This window comes from Orbicella faveolata, unplaced genomic scaffold (genome assembly GCF_042242905.1).
Source record: "Orbicella faveolata isolate gen_17 unplaced genomic scaffold, um_ofav_v1 contig_25, whole genome shotgun sequence".
NCBI lineage: Eukaryota > Metazoa > Cnidaria > Anthozoa > Scleractinia > Merulinidae > Orbicella > Orbicella faveolata.
This window is the reverse complement of record NW_028301553.1, coordinates 18,938,666-18,961,168: the sequence shown is the minus strand read 5'-3', so window position 1 is coordinate 18,961,168 and position 22,503 is coordinate 18,938,666. Positions and strand designations below refer to the sequence as shown.

At 40.2% G+C, this 22,503-nt stretch overlaps 1 protein-coding gene across 2 annotated transcripts in view; it reads right to left on the bottom strand.

The window, feature by feature from the left end:
- Window positions 1-1,152: 1,152 nt before the first annotated feature.
- The window catches only part of LOC110041130 (uncharacterized), a 40,289-nt gene continuing 18,938 nt past the window's right edge, over window positions 1,153-22,503 (bottom strand). The window contains exons 5-7 of one of the 2 annotated variants that reach the window (XM_020746404.2): window positions 19,802-20,039; window positions 16,742-16,976; window positions 1,153-10,030 (exon numbers count right to left, since the gene is read on the bottom strand). In XM_020746404.2, coding sequence (XP_020602063.2) covers window positions 9,874-10,030; window positions 16,742-16,976; window positions 19,802-20,039 — 630 coding nt within the window. In that variant the 3' untranslated portion in view covers window positions 1,153-9,873. Of the gene's footprint in view, window positions 10,031-16,741; window positions 19,430-19,801; window positions 20,040-22,503 lie in introns of those variants that run through there. The other variant, XM_089295031.1, reaches the window with a different exon arrangement.

Here is a 22,503-nt window from a genome sequence, read left to right as displayed (position 1 = left end):
CTGACATACAGCACGGCTTAATCAATGGAAGGGGTAGAGAGTGAAAGACAAAAACCAAGCCAGTTCAAAGTTTTTCACAGCATCATACTACATGTAGTCAGAAAGCTGCCTGAGGTGTTAACGTAACATGGGTTTGAAGGCCCTTTCTTTGTTGATTGACGATCCCGAGATCATACTTAACAAGTATTTTAAAGAATCGTTCGAGTTGGACACGGATTGATTGCCTCTGGAAGCTCCACCTTAGGTGCCCTTTCTTAGGGCCTGATTACATGGCGAATTTCAGCCCGGCTAGGGGGCTGAAATTTTGTTGCGATTACATAACGAATTTCATCCCGGGCTGAAATATTAGCCTCGGCGGCAAATATGAAATTGTGTGCAAAAAGTCTCCAGAGAATCAAAATGGCGCCGAGAACACGAATCGTGAAAATAGGCGCATTGCTTCTCGCGTAGTTTGACCTTTTGTTGGTGCTCAGTTTTTAAGTTTTTAGGATAGTAACACCCTACAATGATGATGGAACTGAAACGAAACCTGTCTCTTAGCCAGAAAGACGTACTTGCATAGAAAGAAAATATGTCCTCAAGCTTGTCGAGTTCATGGCTTCCCTGACAGCCTCGTGCTGTTTAACCTTGTCTCGATGTTCTTATATTCCATTTAAGCTTTGAAATTAGAGAGATTCTCTATTTTATCGCCTTTATTCCACTGAGATCGCTTCTACGTCGTAGCGGCAGCCATCTTATTTCCTGCTTTTCAGCCCGGCCGAAATTCCATTTCGATTACATGGTATTTTTTCAGACTTTTCAGCCCGGGCTGAATCCTTCTTCATGTAATCGCCAATTTGATTTCATGAGAATTTGTTTCAGAAGCCGGGCTGAAATTCGCCATGTAATCAGGCCCTTAGCACTTTTTCATAACCTCTTCAGTGCTAAGCGACGTACCATCGGAAGCCTCTGCTATACTGGACCCACCTATTTTAAAGAACTTTCAGACTATTTTTGCGTCATATACTTACATGTTCTTGTTTTTAGCACTACCTGCGCGAGAATGTCAGCTTAATTTTCGTGGCACCAAAGACTGCCTTTTTCTCGAGAGCATGGGTTACCTGTCAAGTATGCAGTCTGATTTTGAACTAGCAATAGAAATTAACCAATTACTATTTTTTTAAATTGATTTTATTGAAAAGGAGATCGTGGTTTCCGAAATACAATGAACAAATAATTATAAGCATCAATTATTTACACTTAATATACTAATAATGTGACTAATAGAAACAGTGCAAGTCACAATATCTCAAAATGTTTCAAACAAAGGGCCGAGGTATAATTGTATCTGTTAAACATTGAACTATCTCTTTTCTGTTTGGCCGAATGCGTACAGAGAATTTTCCAAATCAGCGCCTGTGATGTCATCTAGCTGCAGATACAATTATCATATCAACGACACTCAAGGTCACGAGTAATCATATCATGTATGATCGCGGTGCATGATTTCTAAGCAGGGTAATTATGTCAAGTTCGCGCGCTTTGTGTTGCTTGCTGTCAGTGAAGAAACAAAAACATGACTTCCATGTGTTTCGTTCAGTGTATGATAAAACAATTATTAGATTCGGTTTGTGATATCCAGAATAATCAAGGTCTCGGTAAGGGTTATCAGCCTCAGTCTTCGGCTTCGGCTTCGGCTTCGGCTGATAACCCCAACCTCGACCTTGTTATTCTGGAGATCACAGAAACCTCACCCAAAAATATGATTATTAAAAACTAATTATGGAATATGGTGCAGTACAAAAAGCAATAAAAATTCTGCAAGCTATTAGAGAACCGTGACCAAGAATTCAATAACTACAAACTGCAAAGTAGTCTCCCACTCGGTTAACTAGAACTCTCCTTTAGCAGTAATAAAAATAGAAATATAACCACAGAAGATTTTGACATACGGACGGGAACCGGAAGTTGATTTTTTTCCTTTGGTACATGTCATCGACTTTTTGTTAAAGACAATAAGTTGTAAATACTGAAACAAGAGCTTTCCAACTAATTGGTATGGGTTGAAAACACGCCAAAAGAAAGATTGTAAACTTCCGGTTGACGTCTGTTGCTCAAAAACATAATGTATGAGTGGAATCTACTTATCACAATCAAATAGTAACCACTTGTACTTATTTACATATGCACTCAAATCAACTGCATGTACATTTTCAACACAGTATCTTGTCTCTTGTTAGTTCAAACACCTACAGTAGAGCTATATAAATCACTATACTTTCGCAAAGTTCTCTGTACATTACATGGTAATTCCTAAACTAATAATTAATCAACAACACAGTCACACTTAATTAAATGGATTACTCTATATTATTATATGGCTAGCTCCACGAGCGGGCAAGGCAAGTCAAATCCTGCGCTGTGATTAGCTACCCAAGCGGGCAAAATGGAGCTATCTTGCCTGCTTGGGACTACCCGCTGTCTCCCGCAAGAAAAATTTCCTTAAAAGCCATATAATAAATCCTTTATTGACCAAGCTTGTTCGGTCAAGATGGCTGGATATTGGCCTCGTTCTTTTTTTGCGACTTTATGGACTGAGATGGAGTCGAGGTCCATAAACTTGCAAAAAAAGTACTTGGCCAATATCCAGCCATCTTGACCGAACAAGCTTGGTCAATAACTCATATATCTGGAGGTGTGGTGGCCTTAAGGCCAGCACACGAGGCGACTAGTCCCTGCAACAAGTTGTGGGGACAAGTCCCATCATGTGAACTAGCCATTTTTGCTTCAAAATCTTGTCACAAGGACCTGGTTCCTGCGACTAGTCCCATGAATTCAAACTGTTTTGAATTTTAGGGACAAGTCCCTGCGACTTGTTCATCAAAACGCTTTGTGTGAACTGTTCATGGGACAAGCCCCTGTGACCAGTCCCTTCGCGTAAACTCTTCAGGGGACTAGTTGCAGGAACTAGTCCCCTCGTGTGTGCCAACCTTTATGGTTACTGTGCATGCCTCCACATTGAGCAGTCCAGGTTCGAGCCCTGGCCAGGGACACTGTGCTGTGTTCTTGGGCAAGACACTCCCGGGGGGGGGGGGGGACACTAACACATATGGGCTATATAGGTACGTGCCACTGTGAAGGGTATGGTTTTCAAGCAGTTTACTCTAGGATAGGGTATATAAATCAGAGCGTTTGGGTCTAGAATAGGGTATCATTTTTCCCAAAACTGACTAGTTGGTTGAAGATTTTCTCTAGACTAAGGAAACCAGGAATTGCCACTCAAAAATATAAAAAAAAATCAAATCGGCAAGTTTAAATTTACGCAAATCAGCCGCAATAGTGTCGATAGATAGGGGGATTTAGGGAGTTTACTCTAGTATAGGGTAGCAAAATTCAGCTGAACTAGCTCTGGTATAGGCTAAGGGCTCCAGGGACTCAGCGGCACATACCCACCTAGAAATTCCCAGAGTACCCCCCCCCCCCCTGGGAAGACACTTAAGAGCCACTGACTGAAAATATTGAGAATGGCTGGTCAGGTTAGAAAAATCGAAAATCCTGAAACTTTGCCTAAAGAATGCTTTTAGGGAGCCACTTTCAAAAATATTATTCCGATTTTCTTACAATTTAAAGTCTTTGAGAAATTCACAAAACAGGAAAATATAGCTTTTTGCCTCATTAAATATGCAAAATTATATCTGGAAAATTGACAAAGTTCTTGGTATTCGCATTGAAACAATTTACAAAACTAGAACTCAGGATAAACTTAGCATAAGAGCTTTACTTTTCTTCTATCTAGCAATAAGAAGTTTTTCAAGCATTTTGAAGGATTCCGTCAACCATTGAAGAATTGCCTTTTCAAGCCCCTATGGAAATGGCAAAAATTACATAGTTTTACAGGCTTAAAACACATCTTGGCATGTCCGATATGGAACTAAAACAATAATAGTAGTGGGAAAATAATAGAATAATAGAATATAATAGTGTGGAAAAAAATTTCTGGGCAATCAAGGTTCACACAGGTAAAATGCAAAAGTGCGCGACAGTCTCTTCTCAAATTTGCATAATGCAATATGTTCAAAGAACTCTATTGTTGAGCACTCTAGTCTGTTTTTGTTCCATTTGTGGGCCATGCTTTGTGGGAAATATACAAAAATAGAGTTGATCCATGTCGTTATTACAACATTTTTTCATTATTTCACGTAAGGTACATAAAACTACAGAAAAAGCCCAAAACACAAGTTCAATTAAGTCACATAGACTAAACACGCTACATGTGTCACATGACTGGTGTCACATAATATTTATTTTCAGTTAGCTCCAATTGGAATTACTAGATTATTGAGGTTTAGACAATTGCTTATGATAGCGACATATCAGGGTTTGTCTTTCCTGTTTATATACACTCGATTAGTCTGCAAATATTCAAAAGGAGACTGGTCTTTTAAAGTAAATTTTAGCATGTGTCTTGATTTTGATCTTGATGGAAAACGAATTAATTAAATACACGAAATGAAACAAAGAGGTTTTATTAATGTGATCAAGCCAGACCAAGGAAGCAAGTTTTCTTGAAAAATAGAATAAGACTGTTTGAAATCAATCCCGCGATCTGACCTCGGTTGGAATTCGGCGTAGTCCAAACATCGCGTTTCTGCCGTTCAGACCTTAAATAAATTTGTCCTGGCGGTGGCAATGACAAGAGAACAGCGGTGCTCCCAAACGTCAAGTTCAATCAGTCACGCAGAAGATCAGAAGACGCTTGCTTTGCTGAAGGCCATTTTAAAAGCTACAAATATTAGTAACGGCAGCTGATGCAGCAGGCTATGAATTCAGTTTGGCACAGTAAGAGCACGCCAAAGCCAAGTCGCGCTACACAGCATGCAAACTTTCTTCATTCCCTGGGGGGGTGGGGGGAGGGTGTGGGGGGATAGACTCATAAAAATAACGGGGTGCTCGTTGTTCATTTTAGGGGTTAATCTTCTAAAGGTCCACTGCGAGAGCTTTTGCAGTACCTTTTACGGGGATTGAGCCAAAATATATGACAAGGGATAATGTGTTATGTAAACGGTTGACAGTTTAACCATCGATTTTCCCTCTTTCTTTATTATTTGGAAACTATTAAGGCTATGTAATTGAAGACACCAACAACCACAAAAAAACACTGTTAGAAATATATCAAGTAGTCATTCTATGAAGAGACTTTTCAATTTTCGTCAATTATGCAAAAAAGTTCACCTAGCCTTAAAAACGTTTGTGTTTGCTGGCATGCATTCTTACTGCCCAGATTTTTTGCTTTTTGTTTTTGTTTGTTTCTTCTGATTGAAGAAGACCAAAAGTTAATCAAAGTATTTATTTCAACCCGATATTGCGAAAACTAAAACACCTTTTAAGCCCGTAAAATTACGCAATTTTTGCCCTTTCCATAGTGGCTTGAATTCTCCTACAGTCGACGGAACCCCTCAAAATTTAATATGAAGCTTTCAATATGCTTAGTTTATCCGGTGCTCTAGTCTTGTAAATTGTTTCAATGCGAATAGCGAGAACTTCGACTCAAGTGCAGCAGTAGCACGACGTTTGAAACCATGCATGCACTCAGTTCGGCAGGCTGAATTAGTCAGTGTGACTACTTGTAGCAAGGCAGGCCTAATGCCATTCCACAGAGCAGTAGCGCAACTTGGCTTCAAACGGTGTGCTCTTGCCATGCACGTGCCGAACTGAACCACTTTTTACCACGATGACAGTTTATTTTGTTTTAGTATGAGGTAAAAATGAAGAAATGAAGAAGGAAAAGAAAATGAAAAAAGTCTGGTAGACTGCAGATTTACCAAGAATTTACAAAGCTACAACTTTGTACCAAATCTGTAGGAAGCTTTTCATGTTTACATAGTTTTAACCTTCCGCAGCGTGCATTTCCTTTCCACACACGGGGGGGGGGGGGGGGGGGGGGGGGGGCAGTCAGTTCTATAGCCTGTGTTATAAAATCCTGGATATAGTCTGTCTGCGAAACAGCTCCCAAAAGCTTGTTCTAATATCCCACATGGATACACAGATCTGTGTATCCATTTCTGATTGGCTAGTTTCTTACGCGCCTTGTGATTGGTCATATTCTTGCAAAATATGTCCTGCATTGCTAACAATAGAGTGACAGGCCTACACAACTCCTATCCATGTGTATTAAATAACTGCTTTGAAAGTTTTGCTTGAACTAGTATATCTTTAAGGATCTGCCCCCTTTGTATATGATATTTCGCTAAGCAATAATCCTGTGTTTTTAGGAGGACATTTCAACAGAGTAGAGCCGTTAGAGGTCATAGGTCTGTGTGGTTTCTACTGTTATCCGCATGTAATTTGTAGAGTTTAACACCTGTTTTTTGCCACATGCTAGTTTTTTTGGTGCATTTGTACTGCAGGATATGTTTTAAGCCCTCTACATGTTAGCTCTGGAGGGACAAAGTTTGAAATATTCTGTGAAAATGTTGGTTACTTGCATTTTGTATTATTACGCTGTGCCCGGCTGTTTGATTAACTGTTGCAAGTTATGCTGCTTCTTATCACAGGTATCATATTTATCTTTGTCCGGCTTCGCCAGAGAATCTGGTCATCCATAAGGGATCACAACGACGATATTACGAGAACACTGGAACCACGAGGCTTTTCGAACAGAGCATTGGCAGCGATGGGAAGGCACTGGGAAATCAAAGATTTACCGTAGCCCGTTGGTAAATTTACAAAAATATTTGGACCTCCACGAAATATGCGAAGTGAGTTTTTTTCTGTTCAGGTAGAAGATTATCGATTTCAAACTGCTCTCTCACGGATTTGAACGCTTTTTGCCAATCTTCTTCTGTAACTGCACACATCTTATTTCTAACTCGAAGTAGATTTAATGTTTAATAATGTACAAATGTACAAATGTTCTTGGGAAACCTGCACAAAATTATTTTTAGCATTACGTGGTAGTTGCGTGATCGCTTTCGCAAGAATTATCCAATCAGAAAGCACGTAAGAAACTAGCCAATCAAAAATGGATACATAATCTGCGGGATATCAGACCAAGCTTTTGGGAGCTGTTGTGCAGATGGGCTATTCCGGTGGTTTAGAATGTCTGCAACGCAGGCTATCAGTAGTAAGGCTGTGATATCATGGAGGGCTGAGAGAGATGTATCAAGCTCACAATATCTTCAAAATATATTGCTATAAATGCACTGAAAGTACCTGCCATTTTATAGTTCATCCACTAGGTTGATTTTCTTAAGAACTACACCATGGAGAATGTCAAAAATACCATTTCCGAGCCCCTAGATTTAAAATGTATTTTGGGGGAGGATGCCCCTGGACCCCTCTACAAACTTGCGCTGGCACCACTCATTTTCAAGCCACCCACCTCCCCCCCCCCCCCCGTTTCCTTCACTTGAAAAAAGACTCCACAGTCCCTGTGAATTCATGTCCTGCTGCATCAGCTGCAGATGCTTTCTAGCATTTAAACAGGTCTTCAGCAAAGCAAACTTCTTCTGATCTTCTACGTGACTGAATTAAATTCAACATTTGAATCTTTCATAACTTTTTGTCATGCCACTGCCAGGCCAAATTTATTTGAAGTTCAGCATGGCAGAAACAAAATGTTTGGACTAGGCCGAATTCCAACTGAGGCCAGATTGCAGGATAGACATCAAACAGTCTTACTCTATTTTTCAAGAAACCCTGCTTCCTTGGTCTAGCTGGATCACGTTAATAAAACCTCTTCGTTTCATTTAGCGCATCTAATTAATCTGTTTTCCATCAAGATCAAAACTGACACACAATGGTTAAAAAATACTTTAAAAGACCAGTCTCCTTTCAAATATTTGCAGACTAATCGAGTGTGTATAGACGGGAAAGACAAACCCCTATATGTTTCTATTATAAGCAAGTGTCTAAACCTCAATAATTGAGGAATTCCAGTTGGAGCTAACTGAAAATATATCTTACGTGACACCAGTCACGTAATACATGTAGCATGTTTAATCTATGTAACTTTGAACTTATATTTTGGGCTTTTTCTATTGCTTTTTTGTATCTTGCATGAAATAGTGAAACAATGTTGTAATATCGACATGGATCAACTCTCTTTTTGTATATTTCCCACAAAGCATGGCCCACAAATGGAACAAAAACAAACTAGAGTGCTCAACAATAGAGTTCTTTGAACATACCACATTACGCAAATTTGAAGAGACTCTTGCCAGCTTTTGCATTTTACCTGTGTGAACCTCAATTACCCAGAAATTTTTTTTCCATATTATTATAGTAGAAACGACACTCTTTTGCACAGTACTTGTTTTAGTTCCATATCGCACATACCAAGATGCATTTTAAGCCAGTAAAACTACGCAATTTTTGCCATTTTCATAGGGGCTTGAAAAGGCTGTTCTTCAACGATCAACGGAATCCTTTAAAATGCTTGAAAAATATAAAACTTCCTATTGTTAGATAGAAGAAAAGTAAAGTTCCTATGTTAAGTTTACCCTGACTTCTAGTTTTGTAAATTGTTTCAAAGCGAATACTGAGAACTTTCCCAATTTTCCAGATATATTTTTGTATATTTAATGAGGCAAAAAGCTATATTTTCTTGTTTTGCGAATTTCTCGAAGACTTTAAATTCTAAGAAAATCGGAATAATATTTTCAAAAGTGGCTCCCTAAAAGCGTTCTTTAGGCAAAGTTTCAGGATTTTCGATTTTTCTAACCTGGCCAGCCATTCTCAATATTTTCAGTCAGTGACTCTTAACTCTCACAGTGCTTCTTCTCTCCACCAAGTGTGTAAATGTCATCGGTTATGACAAATTTAACGCTTGGGTAACCCTGTGATGGACTAGTATCCTATCCAGGGGGAATAAAAATACTACTGGTCACTTCAGGCTATAGAAATTGGAGATTTGGAGATAAGCACCTGCCTGGTGGGCTACTTGGCTCACAAGCAGACTTTACCTTACTCTACACAATCAACCATACCAAGGATGACTTAACACAGCCTGAACAAACATAGTTCACCTAAGCACAATATAAAATGAAAATTAGCAGGGGCACATCCACGGAGTGGCTATTCTTCTGCCGTTCTCAGTGAAGGAGGAAAACCAGAGAGAAACCTTTAGAGTAAGAAAGAGAACTAACAACAAACTCAACCCACTTATGACTTTAGATTCTAATCTATACTACATAAGCAAGAGCCAAGCACTCTCACCACTGTGCCACCCCTGCTCCCTGTAACCCGTTGCCATGAAAGACTTATGAAACAAAAACCACGTCTACTAAATGGAGGCAATGTCAAGTTGAACAAGAAGACATATAACTTTTAAACAAAATGCCCCAAACAACCAGTCAAATATTTTACAGTTAGAGCTGAATGACTAGAGAAGAGAAAGAGACCATCTCCACATGTTTAAATAAGATTAGGCTGACAGAAGATTCACTTTTGGGTTGAATAAGGAGTTCCTTGAAAATCTTTCAGCATACCTACTGCCATGTATGACTAAAATGATGACATTCAGGGCTGTGCTCTAGAAGTGCCTGGGTGCCACAGGTGACTAACCTTTGCCTCTGGGCACCTAGAAAAACTTACTTTTTTCATATAAGCTTAAGTACTTGGCACCCAGCATTTCATGGCTGGGAACCTTCAGCCTTGACATTGTATTTTAATTTTGTGACTGACAACAAGGTTAACCTGTATTTCCAACCGAGTCATGACAGTCATACTGGTGTTGCCAAATAAGACATTTTTGCAAAAACAAGAAGTCATCCCCCAAAGGACAGAACTTCCATTGTCTGGGAACACCAACATGGCTGCCTTGATGTCAGGTGAAAACATTCTACTACACATTCTAAGTACACAGACAATACATTTGTACATGAACAGGTCACATCACACTCTCCGTGATTTCACTGGGTTTTCAGGGTTAAATCTCCCAGAGAAAACCATGTTGTGGTAGCCGCCACTTGTCCGATACATGGACTTTGGAGTGGGAGCAACAGCAGAGAGTAGATCAGCACTCAGGTCTTCTATCAGTTCATTCTCACCCCTGGTAAAGACAAGTTTGTAATGAGTTACTCCTTAATCATGATTGTATAATTTCTTTATCCTTTCTATGGTATTATACATTGACTGGGGCCTTTACTATTGGAATTAATTTCAAAACAAAATTTTGACTTTTTTTTTTGGGAAGGGGGGGGGGGGGGGAGGGGAATGAGAGGGGTTTAGAAAAATTAACAATGACTTCTATCATCTACAGTCTTTGTCCCACATAACGAAATACAGATCAAAGTGGCTATGAGCCACTTAACTTGGAAAATGGATTGTCTGTAAACAGGGCAATTTTGATGCCACTGAACTGAGTTCTTAATCTGTTGGTCAAATGTCATTTACATATTGAGCTGGCAACATAAAAGTTTGTTACAATATTTCAGAGTCATAGTCATGAAACTTAGCCTTGATATGTAAGCTGGCCACTTGTTTTGATCTAGCTATAGGCGTATAAAAAAGCTATGATATAACATAATGTATGGAGCTAGAGAAGTGATGAATGAAGTTAAAGCCCAATGGCATTGTTAAGAAACAGGAGCCCATGACTGTCAGCAGGTATATTTTGCAGGTTGCAGGTTGAAATTTAATTCTAACTGGAAAACCGCTGGCACTAAAAATAATTAATAACCTATATACTCGTCAGAGGTTCTTACATAAAGTAGTTCACGTCTTTCGCATATTGAAAACACGATCGATCCGCTACAAGTACTTTACTTATCGATCAACATGCTGATCACATGAGACCAGTGAAATCTCTTCAAAGCCATCTGGATGGCCGCTCCACAGATGTTTCCATCGATTCAAGATTTGGCTTGGGTCTTTCCTCAACAACAGAAGATTGCCATCACAAATGAAGCAAATAAATAAAGAAATGAAATAATATAAGTCTTAAGATTTTAACCGACGGAATATACTAGCACAAGCTCAGTATGCTTTTATTTTGGTACTCACAGGGAAGAAACCAAATTCAGCAGATATTTCAGATAATATTTCACATGCTTCTTCAAAAACGATAATTCATTGCAGGCTTAAAATAATAGGAATATACTCTCCTCCCATCACTTCAGCCGATTTGGCACTTAGGTGGAAGCCACCTTACGGAGCGATTGTAAACAGTGTTATGTAACAGTCACAGTAAGTCTACCACCTGTACGTTTCTTTTAAGTTCCAGCGGTTTTCCAGTTATAATTAAATTTCAACCTGCATCCTGCAAAATATACCTGCCACATGACTGTAAGAAATAATACAAAACGCAACAGTATACTAGTAGTAATCAAAGATTAGAGCAGTGCGTTCATGTGCATACTTTGCATGTTTGATCTACTTTGGTGGCGTTGAATGGCTTGATGGAAAACTAAGTTTGATCAGGAGAATATGGTTTGATCAAATGTCAGATAACAATCTGCATGTAAATTGAACTAGCAATAGATAGATTTTAGCCTGCGGGGAATTAACTTGCACTGGACAAAATATTTTCCAGGAAAGGCATTTGAACTGTTGGCAACACTTAGAACTCAATTTCAGATTGCCAACACTTTTAACGAAAATTTCTTGAGACAATAAAGTTTCGACCAGCGACTCTGCAAGACAGCGCATCGCCAAATATTTTTAAATGCTGTGTTTGTATTTGTTTACATTTCTTGAATTTACATCTTGTTCAGTTTCACAAATGAAAAAGTTGAAGTAACCATTCTGACTACAAAACACGGCCTTTTAGTGAGTTACACAACACAGAAAGTTTGCTATCTGACAACCAATTATGGCCACAATGAATTTGCCGAGCTGCAATCGGAAAATTTATTTTCTGACCACAGATCTGAGGGTCATCATGGCCAGTACAGTTGCCAAGTTACAAGGAAGATTTGTTTTCTTACCACAACTCATGGCCATTTGCCATTGCTGAGTTACAAAACATGCTTTCCTGACGACGCAGGCTTTAGTTACTTGATGTCAAAGGCTAGTGGGTCAAAATACATGCAGCTTTGCCGAAGTCATACACACTTTCTTCCAATCTATAAGGCGAATACGTGACTGTGTGCATGCGCTCATGATGTAGTCTGCCCCTGCTGTGGGAGGGGCGGGGGAGGAATGAATGATCCTCTTTGCGCCTAAGTGACACATAAGGCTGAAACCAGAGATTTCCATTGCTCCCTATTCTTGGCTGCGACTCAAGTTCTTTCCATGTCTTCCCTGTTGTTTTCATTTCTGCCTCGATCGTCCTCCTCCAAGTTTCTCGTGGGCAACCTCTCTTCCTTTTTCCACTATCCAGTGTCCACCTTAATGCAGTTCATGTTATGCTGTCTCAGGCTTTCCTGATAACATACCCAAGCCACCTTCATCTTCTTTGCTTTATTACTGTTCTGATGTCCCACTGGCCTGTCCCTTGATAGAGTTCCTTGTTTGTGATCTTCTGGGTCCAGTATATCCTACATATCTTTCTCAGGCATGGGGTGTGGAAACCTGACAGTCTTTGGCTGTCTCTGGGTAACCCTCCAACATTCTGCACCATACAGTAGTACTGATAAGACATTGCTGTTATGGATCTTCATCTTGGTTTTTTTCACTGATGTTAGGTGACCTCCATACCTTATTTAGTTGAACAAATGATGATTTCCCCCTCTGGAGACGGTTGGTGATGTCATTAACCATGGCATTACTTTTGCTCATAATACTTCCCATTAGGTAAATTCCTCCACTTTTTCCAAATCCTCATTCTCCAATTCCACTGGTGATGGTGTATCTGTAAGCTGCATTGTCTTGGTCTTCTTACTGCTGATGTTCAAACCAGTTGTTTAGCAGCTAGCGACAGGTCTGATGTTCTCCGCTGTAATTGATCTCTAGTAGAGGACACAAGTGTGACGTCGTCAGCAAAATCAAGATCTTCCAGCAAAGACATGCCCCGTCTTTTGTTGCCTATTGTCTTACGCATTATCCGGTAAATGGCTACTGAGAACAATATGGGTGACAGGACGCAACTTTGGAACACCCTGCTCCTAACAGGTAACCTGAAAACACTGACCCCCGGTCCGCGGACCCCCACAACGGACCGGGTCCACGGACTACCTATGGACCGGTCCACGGACTCCCCCTACAGACAACCCCCCAAAATATAATAAAAATAATAAATATTTCAGTTACAGGTTGTCTAATAGATTACTCATGACGGTGAAATTTCAAACGTTACATTGTGCAAATGGGCAGACCTGGATTCCGGCTCGGGTGCAGTTTATCTAATTACACACTGCCATTTCCTTTGCTGTGGCCATAAAGCATACGAAAGACGCATATGGGGAAGCCTCTGGGAAGCCTCGAAATGTGTGTTCTTTCCCCTCTGCCATTTTGTTCAGCCCATCCTCCCATGGGTTCGTGAACTCGTTCCAGGCTTCACAATTTACTCAGCGGAATAACAGATACAAACAAGAATAAATGGCCTAAAAATATATCTTCCATGGCCAGATTGAGCCACGAATGCAAGGTAAGGACTTTCCTTCTTACCATCGGCATCTCCTTATGCTGAAAACAGCTTTTAGGCATTTCTTTTAGGGAGGCAGGGTGGGGTGTTAAAAACCCATGTCTGTTACATTTGCACAGTGTAACACTCAAAAAATCACCGACGTGAGTCTGAATCTATTAGACAACCCATAAGTGAAATCTTTATTTATTATTTTTACACTATTTTAGGGTGGTCCATAGAGGGAGTCCGTAGGGTAGTCCGTGGACCGGGGGTCAGTGTTTTCAGGTTACCCACTCCTCACACTGAACCAATCTGTTAACTTCTTCTTATGAACAACATTACAAGAGAAATTGTTGTCAAAAAGTTTGATGATGCTGACAATCTTCTCTGGGCGCCCATAGGCTAGCAGGATATTCCATAAGGTGTCTCTGTGGGTGCTGTAAAAGGCCTTTTCCAAATCTAGGAAATTAATGTGTACCTTAGTGTTCCACTTGATACACTGCTCGATGATATTTCGGAGTGTGAAAATGTGGTCTATGCACCCTACTCCTGGTCTAAAGCCTGCCTGCTCTTTCCTTAAGATGGTGTCGATGGCACCACTCAGTCTCATTTGGATAATTTTACAGAAGATCGTACTTGGTCCTGAGAGGAGTGTTACTTGCTGCCAGTTTGTGCACTGTGTCCTATCCCCCTTCTTGGGGAGCTTAACAATCAATCCCCTGCACCAGTCTTCAGGTATGGTCCGGCATTCCAGATTTTATTGAATAGGTCGTGTAACCAGTCTGTGGCAAAAACGGATGTCAGTTTTTAGTACTTCTGCTGTGATGTTGTCTATTCCAGGTGCCCTGTTGTTCTTCAGACTCTTAATTGCTTTCAGAATCTCATTTTTTGTTGGTGCAGAACAATCGATATCCAGTTTGTTTCCTAAGAGTTGTGCTATACAAGCCTGCTCTGCTGGATCTGGTTTGTTAAGGATCTCTCTAAAGTGCTCTGCGCATCTTTGTGGCTGTTTATCCTCGATTGTGATCCTCTTCTCGTCCTTATCTTTCACTGCATCACATTCTCCCTGGAATTTTCCAGAGAGGTCCCTTGTTATTTGGTACAGCTCACTTTACTCCCCCCTAATTGCAGCTGATACAGCTTGGGAGGCTAAGTTCTCATAGTGCATTCTCTTCTCTTTCTGTAAATTTTTCCTAACTTCTCTATTAGTCAATGAGTACTCTACTGATAGTTTCTCTACTAGTATCTGTGATCTTGCAGCCCCTTTCTTTTCCTTGATCTCTCTACGCTTGTTGATTAGGGACCACGCCTCAGCACTTATCCAGTTCTTATCTCTTTTCCTTTTCTTCCCTAGCACACATTCACATGCATGTAGGTAGCTCTCCTTTGCTATCCTCCATGCTGATTCTGCATCCCCTTCTGCCTCCTCATCAATGTTACTTAGAGCCTCATACTTATTTTTTACAGCTATAGACAAATTCTTGTTGACATCTGGGTTTCTCAACCTAGCAGTGTTGTACCTTCTCCCCTTCTCTTCCATCTTGATGGGGTTTCTTCTCAGCTGAAGTTTGATAGTTACTAAAAGAAGGTGGTGATTGCTTCCAACATCAGCACCCCTCTTTACGGTGACACTGTGAAGAGAATGCTTCCAACGACCATTAATCAAGACATAGTCTATTTGTTTCTTAACATTCCCATCTGGGGAGATCCATGTTAACTTATGGATCTCTTTGTGTTCAAAGATGGTACCTCCAATCACAAGATCACTTAAACCACAAATATCAGCCAACCTCTCTCCATTCTCATTCATCTCACCACAACCATTTTTCCCCATGATCTTTTCCCTTCCTTTGTTAGGACGTCCTACTTTGGTGTTCAGATCTCCAATCACTAACAGATCATTATGTGAGGGCACATTATCTAGTGTTTTTTTCAGCTGTTGGTAAATTTGTCTCCTCCTCAGCATCATTGGTCAGGGCATAGCATTGTATAACAGATATCTTTGTGTACTTGGATTTAAATCTTGCTACCATCAGTCTCTCGCTTATTGGTGTCCACTCTATCATGCTCTTCTTTGTTGCTTTTGACATCATGATCGATACTCCCTCTCTGTGGTCATTGTCATTCCTCCCTGAATAGATAATTGTGTTGCCCAGTGATGTTGTTACACAGTTACTACCGGTCCATCTACACTTGCTAATGCCTTAAACATCAATACGGCAAAGCGACATTTCCCTTTCCACCTGTGGCAGTCTTCCCTGTTTGAAACATAGTTAACATTCCAAGTGCCAATACAGCAATTAGACTTTGGGCTCAGGAGTGGCCTGATCGTGTGCTGTGCAGTCATTCGTCCAATTCCAGGCTGGGAACCAGCTCCCTCGTCCTGAGGTTGTGTATTTCTCTGATCATCAGTTTCCGTAGCAATTATCTACTGTGATGGGGTTGCTAGCCCCACGCACAGTTTGTTAAAGCCCTGTTAGCTGGCATGACCCGTTCTCGCCTCTTGTGACAAGGACGTAGGGTTGGACTTTGGGGGGGGGGGGGGGGGGAGGGGGCAAATCGGTGAACAAATCCATCCCCAAAAATGTACATACAGACTGGATTATGATTGCATTACACTACACGAACGCAATAAGGAGATTTGACACCATCTAAAACATTCATGAAGTCATCCTTAAATTCTAGCTAGGCTGAGACATTACCACAAAGAAAGTAAAACTTCTATATGACCACAAAAGCTAACTTAGCTAAGTTAGTATGGGAGTGTAGTAGTAAAATCCTTCTCATTCTCTTTCCCTTCTAAGCAGAAAACTAGGATGTACAAGTAATTATCCAATCCCTTTTAATAAAATGAGAATGAAGTTAAACTGCTTTTTGTACCACTTAAGATTCTGTATCAAAAAGCATGACATTCTTCCTGCTCTATGCGTTACCTTATGCATTATTATTATTACACACTTACTCAGGTTCCAAAAGGTTGAAGTGCAAACATGAATAACAAATTTATATTGTTCAGACGTTCTGTTCCTTAAAACTCAGAGGAATAATCAAATACAAGTTTTCCTTTCTCTGTTTCTCTGTGCATTAGCCCATTCTTACTATCCAGACGTATTTCAAATTTAAACTACTGACTCGGTGAAGAAATCCTTTCAGATTCACAAAGAGTCTAACAGGAATCAACAGAAGGAAGGAAGGAAGGATGGAGGGAAACTCACATCCATACTTGGATTTTCAAAGTTAAAAAGTGGTACTTACTTGGAAGGACGTTTCTTGACTGAAGGAGGTGCTCTCCGACACTTCAAGCAAACTATGACAGCAGCCACAATGAGGCCAACAGCAGCACACACAGATCCTATGGTAACAGCAATGTTTCCTGCATTACTGGCACCTCCTTTTCCCCCTGTTTGCGTGTCTTTAACATTGACCTTGCCATTAACATGACCACATGTTGAGAGATCACTAAGAACCCTTACTTCATATGTGTTGTTACCTAGAGAATCAAAACTACTGTTATTAAACTAGCTCAGTTAATGGATTGTCTGACCTGCGGGGCCCAGAGGATTTCTACATATCTCAGCAGGTGTCCTTTGGAAAGAATTATTGAACCCATTGTTTTTTAAAGGAGAACATCAGTCCAGAAAACACATTCTTTCTCACTAATAAGAATATTACAAATAGAAAGTTGGTTCTCACAATGTTTGAAAGTTCCGACAAGTCTTACATGTATAATGGGGCTCGAAATTAAGGAAAAAAACTTCAGGTCGCCATTTGGCGACTAAGTGGTAAAAAATAGTTGCCAGAGGCAAATTTTAATCACCAGATCATAACACGTAGGGACTAGTTCCAAAGTGATTAAAATCATTTGCACAAATTTTATCTACAAAAAGACTCAATACATAAAATCTGAAAAGAAAAGACAATTTGACAATAATCTTACCACAAGGCATAAAAAAGAAACATTTTCAAGGCTTTTTCAAGGCTTTTTTGTCCTCTAATTTTGCATATGTAGCTGATGTCTGCTAATGCACATACGAAGGGTATGTGCATTACAAGAGACATCATCTGTGGGCATGCATGATGTACTCGAAGCTCTAGGGGTTGTGATGCATTATAAGGTGATTTTGAAAATGGTCAGCCATTTGGAAGTTTTCCAATGTGAGGATCCTTTACAGCAAAGCACGTTTGCACTAATTGTTTCTGCACATGCAAATTCACACACCGCATCATGCATCGATGTGTGCCCTAAGTAATAATTAAAAATGAACAATAATAGGGCACATGGCCATTGCCATAGCTTTGCCTGGATTTAACTGTCTTGGACGTTTGGTGACCCCTATTTTTCTTTTGATGGATCATTTTCTCTACTGATTTCACAGGGAGTGCACAATCTTATTGAATAGGAAGAGATTAAATAAAGAAATGAAAAGAATGAATAGTTTACCTTTGTCTCCTGTTGTTATTTCTTGCGTAATCTTACAGAGAAAACTGCTGCTTACAAGTCCTGCGGAACACTGTAGCGCTAAACTCGTACCTAGGCCTTTTCGCGCTCTGCAAAAAAGAAAAAATTTTGCTTTACATATAACATTGACAAGGGAGGCAACTCTCTGCCCAAGCATTTTGAACACAATCTGAATATTCGCTCGGATCTCTAAATGTCTTTGCTTCCATGAAACCAAACAAACACAAAACGTAGTTGAAAGATTTTTCTACAACTGGGCCAAATTTGTTTTCAAATACTTTCATGACAGTTGGAGAATTTAAGCGTCTTTAGCAAATTTTTTTTCAAATTGCTTTTCACAACATGATCATACCGTTGAACTGGAACCGGTGATGTCATCTAGCGTGTGCTCAAGCTCCCCTCCCTCTCCCACACGTTTTTTGACACGACAAATCTTTACAAAATCCTTCCCCAGCACTCAATTTTAAACGCGGAATCTTGTTAAAACGCTTCAGGTATTTACCCCCGAAATTTCATTTCCATGTGGAGATTGGGCAAGAAAACCTGCAGGCTGGGGAAGGGGTTTGTAAAGATTTGTCTTGTCAAAAAGCATGTGTGGGAGAGGGAGGGAAGCTTGAGTGCAAGCTGCATGACGTCACTGGTACTGGTTCAACGGTATGATCATGTTGCGAAAGTGATTTGAAAAAAACTTTGCTAAAGACGCTAAAATTCTCCAACTGTCGCGAAAGTATTTGAAAACAAATTCGGCCAAGTTGTAGAAAAAATCTTTTTACTTTGTTTTGTGTTTGTTTGGTTTCGTGAAAGCAGAGAAATTTAGAGATTCGAGCGAATATTCAGATTGCGTTCAAAATGTTTGGGCAAAGAGTTGCCACCCTTGTCAATGTTATATGTAAAGCAAAAAATTTTTTTGCAGAGCGCGAAAAGGTGTAGGTACGAGTTTAGTGCTACAGTGTTACGCAGGACTTGTAAGCAGCGGTTTTCTCTGTAAGGTCGCGTAAGAAATAACAACAGGAGACAAAGGTAAACTATTCGTTCTTTTCATTCCCTTATTTACTCTCTTCCTATTCAGAAAGGTTGTGTGCTCCCTGTGCTGATTTTCTACATTTAGCGAAAAAATGAAGAAAATCTATCAATTAGAAGTTTGAATTTTTTGCAAAACGCACCATCGAATTCTGTTATTTCTAGCTCTTTGTTTATCTGTGTGGCAGTTTCAAATGCCTGTTTAAGGGTTAAGTTTTCTGGAAATGTTGGCAACATTTGGAATTGTTTATGCAACAGACCCACTTCTACAAAATATGACTAAGATTGTTTGCCTCCATTGACTCACCTTCGATATTTTTAACTATACACCCCTGTAGACCATGCTGAATTATGTGTGCCAATTTTTCAAAATCTGGGTAGTTTTTCACACACTTCATCTCTGAAACAAAGTCGGTGACCCCCAATGTTTTTTGCATTTCTGGCGCAAGTAACCCATTATCTGACTGCAGTAAAAATTAAAAAAAATCTTTTGACTGGAAGATTTTTGTGGGAACGTCCTTAAGGCTACAGTGTAGATTAGTAATAAATAAACCAAAAGATAACAGCCCTAAATTATAAATAAGGAAAAGCGATTAAATCCTGGTTTTATGACTGATTGAGGGAGACTTCAATTACTTCACAATTTCAGTGTCTCTGGTTGGTGGCTACACAACTGACATGTCAAAATCAAATCAAAGTGTTCATGGTATTGACATTCACAGTAACTTTTTGGAAGATTTTGCACACAGTTCTACTGATTTTGTTCAACCTGGTTCAACCCTAGTCCATTTGAAATAATTTCCAAATTTTACAAAACAAACCCAAAACCAACTCACCTATGTCAATGACATTCTTGTGTTGAATATAAAGGCTTTCATTGAACTGACAAATCAAGTTGTTAACTGAATGTTGGTTTACAGGTTTGAGTTCCATACTCATTTCAGCGCTGATTCTGTGTCTACAATGAAGCAACACAGATTCAGCTACTATGTGTCCTGTGCCAAAATTACATTTGCAGGATTCTGCCATGCTGGATGCTATTCCCTCAATGATATGTGTTCCTCCTAGGGAGCCCTGAGAAATAACCTCCAAATTAGTTTTGGCCAAGCAATGAACATGTTTACAGTCAAATACAGTTGAACGCAGCTACAGTCAAACCTCTGGTTTCAACCACCTCTCATAAGCAGCCACCTCTATAAGCAACCAGATTATTAAAACACCAAAAGTTTTCAAGTCAAATCACTATATTTGGAACCTGTTGTACATGACCACCTCTTGTAAGTGACCACGACCACTTTTAGAACTAATAGTTTGAAATTCTCTTTTGGTTTTAACATCCTGTAAGGGACCACTTGGTAGATAATAGAGCAGATATTAGATAATAAGGTGTTATACTGTTCGACTTATTAGGTAGTTTACCGACTTTACCAGAAGTGAACCATGATACTCAATAAATACTTTGGAAAACTTAAATATTTTTGTGGCTAATTGAAGTTATTACATGGGTTTAGATGGGCACTGGAACATGGGGTAAGTCTCTGCAGTTACCATATGCTAATGGGCACAATTTTGATTTACGCAATTGGATAATATTGGTCTAAGCTCTTGTAAGAGACCACCTCCCATAAGCGCTTCCCAGAGGTTTGACTGTATTTAGAACTATCAAGGGAAGCAAAAAAAGGCTGTAAGGCTAGGAGTATCAAGAAGTCATTCTGTGAGAGATTAACAACTGCATCACAAAGTGGAGTTTTGGGTGCCTGAGGCATCCAGGAACTTCCACTATTGGCAGCCAGCTCCTAGATGGAGACCACTTCCATGGCTGGCAAATCCTGGCAACCCGGCCATGAGCACACACGTTAAGCTGGAGGATCACCAAGCAGGCTTGGCACTGCAGGCAGGGGAAGCCAGAGCCTCAAAACGCCCAAATCCGATGGCACCCAAAAAGATAACAGCAAAATCAAGGGTAGATGAGCCCATACCAAGTCCATAGCAAGCCTTGCTGCTACAGAAAGGATGGTGTCCACAGGTGTACCCACATACAACAAGTAAGCTTCACTAGACCAGCGACCCATAGTCTCTTAATGAGATGGTCAGGGAGGCCCCTCTTGGCAGCAGTAGCTGCAGCTCCAGTTCTAAACCTATGGCCTTCAAACTCTCCTAGGATACCTGCAGACTGTAGGGTAGTTTGAAGAAATGAAGATAGCTGAGACTTTGAAAGAGGAGTGGCATCCCGGTAAATAAAGTGTGGTCCGGTGCCTGGCCTATCGAGATAAAGTTAGTGTGACAAAGAAACCACTGGACAGAGAGGGAATGAACCACAACCCAGGAAGATAAAACAACCTTTATGGAAGGGGTCAGTCTTTGAACACTTGATAAATACTCTGAAACTCTGAGGATTCATGGGGGAGTCTACTTGTACATCAGCCAATGTCAAGTGTGAATTGGGATCAAAAGTTCCATTAACTGAAATTCACCAGCTCTAAGGAAATGAAAGATGCCCAAGCAACAGGCAGCCCAAAGCGTGACATTGTCAGGATTGGCTAACTCTAACGACCAGTGTAGCACTGACATAAGATCTGCAGTCATGGGCTGGCGCTGAGGCAGATTGGAACCCTGGTGCTGTTTGATCCCAAGCAAGAGACGTTGAAGTTGAAGACAGTTGGTAAGTGGGTCAGGGAAGCCATAGTCAATGTGTAAGGAACGGACTGCTGACGAGTAGACTTTAATGGAAGTGTGGTGAAGCCAATCTGCCAAGTGGGCACAGATGCGCATCAGAGGGTGAGTCCTGGTTACAAAATTCTAAGAACTGGCATTGTGCTGAGCTGTAAACTTGATGAGTGGAGGGAACCAAGCCATTAGCTAAGTAAAAATGGCATTTATCCGTCAATTTACAGGAAGCAGGGCCAGCAGTGATGGCGGGATTGGGGTTGCCTGAGGTGCTGCCTGTACATTTTTTTAAAAATAAGAGAGGCGGGGGGAAAAGCTGGGCCCCCAGGGCCCCTCCCTTAGATCTGCCACTGTTCAGTTAAATTCCATGACTCTCCAGGTCTGGAAATTCAAATAATAAATTCCATGACTTAACAGGTTTTCCATGACCCATGTGAACCCTGTACATGCTAAAAAAGCATTTTTTTTAATGATAAAAAACATTGTAACCCCCCTGAAAAAATGGGTCATATTACATCCCTACCTCCCCATAACGGGTGAAACAGATGGTTCTTTAAGTGTCTCTTATAAAGGTCCAGGCTACTCTCTAATAGGTCCAAATATAAATTCAAACAAAACGTGTATTTTAAAACTTTTAAAAGGCCTTTATATTGAGGCGAAATTAAAAATAATAACATTTGCGTGAATCACTTAAGCTTGAATAAAAATTGAATAATAGGAGCACAATGAAGCGATAGTGGGATGCAAAAGGGTAATTATATCGATTTTACTTAACGTTGCAGCTGTGCGGTGTATTCCACACTTTTTGCATTGAATATGACCTACTTATGTACTTGCTCAGGGGGGGGGGGGGGGGGCAAAGCCCTTTTTT